Source organism: Octodon degus, unplaced genomic scaffold (assembly GCF_000260255.1).
Source record: "Octodon degus isolate 3935 unplaced genomic scaffold, OctDeg1.0 scaffold00094, whole genome shotgun sequence".
Lineage (NCBI taxonomy): Eukaryota > Metazoa > Chordata > Mammalia > Rodentia > Octodontidae > Octodon > Octodon degus.
In genome coordinates, this window is record NW_004524670.1 from 3,746,965 (window position 1) to 3,750,581 (window position 3,617).

The 3,617-nt window shown below is 37.5% G+C and overlaps 1 protein-coding gene across 1 annotated transcript; it reads left to right on the forward strand.

Annotated features, from left to right (window-relative positions):
- Positions 1–1,029: 1,029 nt before the first annotated feature.
- Positions 1,030–3,126, forward strand: LOC101576928 (E3 ubiquitin-protein ligase Topors-like). The gene has a single exon (XM_012516182.1). It carries the CDS (start codon positions 1,030–1,032, stop codon positions 3,124–3,126), a length of 2,097 nt encoding a protein of 698 aa, XP_012371636.1.
- The last annotated feature ends 491 nt before the right edge of the window (positions 3,127–3,617 follow it).

Consider the following 3,617-nt stretch of genomic DNA (forward strand, 5'->3'; position numbering starts at 1 on the left):
CTGAGGTGGTTATTCAAATCAAAATATATGATCCTATTAAGATTTTTAAAAAACATTCAATTTAGTCTACAGACATATTGACTCATTTCTGTTTACAAGATTTCTTGCTGACTCCTCAAGGAGGGGGTCTTCTAACAAGTCTCTTGGTGAAGAAGTAAACATTTTAATATTCATATTTAAGAAAGATCTAATCTTGAATAGAGTCCATTCTTTGTTCCCCAGAACTAAAGCTAAGAAAGCAGGGCAGCAACTAGTAGTGTCAGAGTTCCCATCCTTCTGTGGCTTTCTAGTTATCTTGGATAATTTTTACCTTTGAGAATTTTTCCATGTATAGGAATATATTTGTATATAAAAATGCATATAATGCATACATTTATCATAGCTATATTTTGTCATTTCTATTGAGAAAATTTGATTGTCTTGTTCCCAATATTATCAGAAATTAATACTCTAAGCATTTGCAATAGTCTTGTATTTCTATACAAACTTATTTTCATTTAATAATATATTCATATGCATTAATATATAAACTTGCTTCATTTATTTTCAATAACTGCATAATACTAGAAATGGTGGAAAAGCCATCATTTAACACATGCCTACCAATGATTATTTAGATTGCTTCTAGTTTTTCATTATCAAAGAAAAAATATTGATTTTTTAACACATGTTAGTTATCTGTATCAGTAGGTTAAATCAATAGGTGTGGGATTACTGCATGAAAGGCTATAATACTTCAATTTTAATGCTTTTTTCTAATTTATTTTTTCAGAGTTTGCAACCACTAATTTGAGAAAAATCAGTGTGCCTGTGTTCCCATTGCCTTATCTCCACTGAGTTCTATGAGCTCATGATTGTTAATTTGATCAATATGTAGCTGCTTAACTGTATTATTAATTATTGGGAGATAGAACATATTACAAGAATACACATACAAGATTTTTAACAGAGAATTTTCATTTCAAATGAGAAATTGATTTGAAGCAATTTTTCCCCCATTCAACCCTGAAGTATAATCTGCTTAGGGTAATGGCTGTAGAGCTTTCATCTGACTGCGAGTGTCCTAACTGTACAGAGGATGCTGAGAGTGAGTCTGATTGGAATCTCTATTCCAAAATAAGAGAAAATGGTTCCTTATATTCAAGATCAAAGAAGAAACGCCTTCCTCCTTTGGGTGTACAGAGCTGTCCTCCCCAGTGTTGTTTCACTAAGCAGGAGAGTGACAAAGAAGACTCAGCATTTTTTCCTTCAAAGGAAGAAGATTCTGTAGGGTATTCTCAAAACAATTATCTTAGGCTGAGCCCTGAGGGTATCCAAAGGAAAATCAAACTATCGCAAGAGCTGACTATCCAAGATTTACTAAGGGAGTTTGGGATTAGTGGGAAGTTCCAATCAAACTCCATGTCTGTGGGCCACTTCAGAGATCATGTGGTTATGAAATTCCGAAGAGCTCTGTACTATTCTGGAATCTGGGTTTCCCATGTTCAGGGCAACAGACATGAAAAGCATTTTTCAGCTAAATATTTTCAAAACAATCCTGGGAGCCTACATCGTCTAGTTCCCTGGCTAAAACGGGAACTAAGAGCTGTTTATGGAGATTATGGCTACACAGTGAAGAATATCCTAGCTGCCATCCTCCATCATATGACCAAATATGATTTGGACAGTGAGTCCTTCATTCACCTCTTGGAACCTTATCTTTTACAACATACCCACCATTTTCTGCATGAGTTTATCAGTTTTGTTCATTCACCTTACAACATGCAGGCCTATGACCAACGAGCCATCTATGAATGCCCTTCTGTTTCAACATGGGCAACAAAGAAATCTGTTGCTTTTGGTCCTATTTTACCTTTGTCTAAAGACCATAACTTGATGATGTCTCAGCATGATAAAAAGCAAACTAAAGACAACCAGGGTCAATGGAATAAGGAGGTCAGATCTGAGTCTCACTTGAAACAGTTTCCAAATGGTAACTCTTTTGTGAAAAATTTGGAAGTGCCACAAGTTCATCATAAAATAGCAAGCAAAGTCCCTAATTGGACCAAAGCCAGACCAGAATCAGACAATCACAAAGCCACAATTTCTCCTGAAAATATGCTTCTGAGTTGGGCTACCCAAAGGGAAAGTGGCCCAAGAATCCTTAACTGCAAAAACCGTGTTCAAGAGAGGAACAAAGAAGGGAAAAAGTTGTATCCTAGTAACATCCAAGATCTGAAAAAGACTGAAGCAATGACACACTCCATTAGCACCCCAGAAATTTCTAATCAGGAGAAGCTGCAGCGATACAATCCCAGAGAAGGAAGGGGTTTGCATATTGGCCCCCAGATAAATTTCCGGAAAAAACAAATAGAAAATCCCAAATACTCAGATTCCTCACCAAAAGTTTTTCAAAGACTATCCAGAGAAAGATCTTTAGTAAATAGCCAACCTAGAAAGAGAGATCCTTCTTGCAGTTTCATGTCAGAAAATGGCCTCTCTCCTAAGAGAAATGGTAGACCCCTGAGTTCTTTCAGGACAAAAATGTCCAAGTGCAGACCTTCTTCCCCATTTATTGAAGTTGATTCACACCACAATAGAAGAATCCAAAGGCAAGGGAGGTCGAGTACCCAGAGATCTGAATGCTGGTGTTTTGACAACAGAAGGAGCTTTGATGGCCAAGACCCAAGTAATCTCTCTCCGGAAATAAGCCACAGAGGTGGCTTCTTCACCCAGAATATAGTCTGTGGGTCCCCAAAAGAGAAGCATGAGCACAGCCATGAATCCAACTATAAGCGGACATCCTTGACCCCAACCCAGTATCTGAAACTTTCTTCAACAGCTGAGAAGAGGCCCCAATGTCCTTGTAAAGCTGGAGGTGCTTCCCAAACTGAGAGCCCCTGTAACAGTCCCTCCCACCTACATATTGTGAAACAAAGATCTCCCAGTAAAGGGGAGATGAAGGAAAAAGCCATGTTTTCTGGAACTAAACGAACCAAAGGGGTCAGTCACAGGAAAACCAAAAGCCAGCACTTGCACATACAAACCACAGAGGAAGTCAGTGATGAATCGGGGGATCTGAGTGATACTGGGCAAAAGAACGGTTTTTTTGAATGTTCCCTTTCCTGCAGGAGGCACATCTCCTAATACCAGAAGTCCTCAGAAATACCATACAGTCAGGAATAAACACAGAGGACGCCACATATTAGAAATGAGGTGCAAGATGCTTTCAAAGGAAAATCAGTATACACGGCTGCCAAGTATCTTGCTCAGTGGTACAAGCACCTGTATGGCAAGCACAAGGTCCTGAATTCGGCTCCTGGTTCAAACAAAACCAAAAAAAGTATGAAAATAATCTAAAATATTACTTAAAATATTTATCAGATCACTTTTAATTGCCTGATAATTAAATTCCAAGCTTCTATTAGAGATAAATGCATATTATTAAATTTTTCATATACATAAACATGATCTCTGTCTGCCTTTTATTAAACAAATGAACTTCTTAAAATATTTGTTTTATTTTTGTTTCTAGAATCAATTATAAAGATTGATTTGCCAAGTTTTTGCATTATACAAGATTATACTGGGCCGGGGAGATAGCTCAGTAGAATAAACCACTTGCCTGGCAAGAGCAA

Excerpts from the sequence above, each read along its gene's own strand:
- LOC101576928 (XM_012516182.1), top strand. The coding sequence starts at position 1,030 with ATGGCTGTAGAGCTTTCATCTGACTGCGAGTGTCCTAACTGTACAGAG.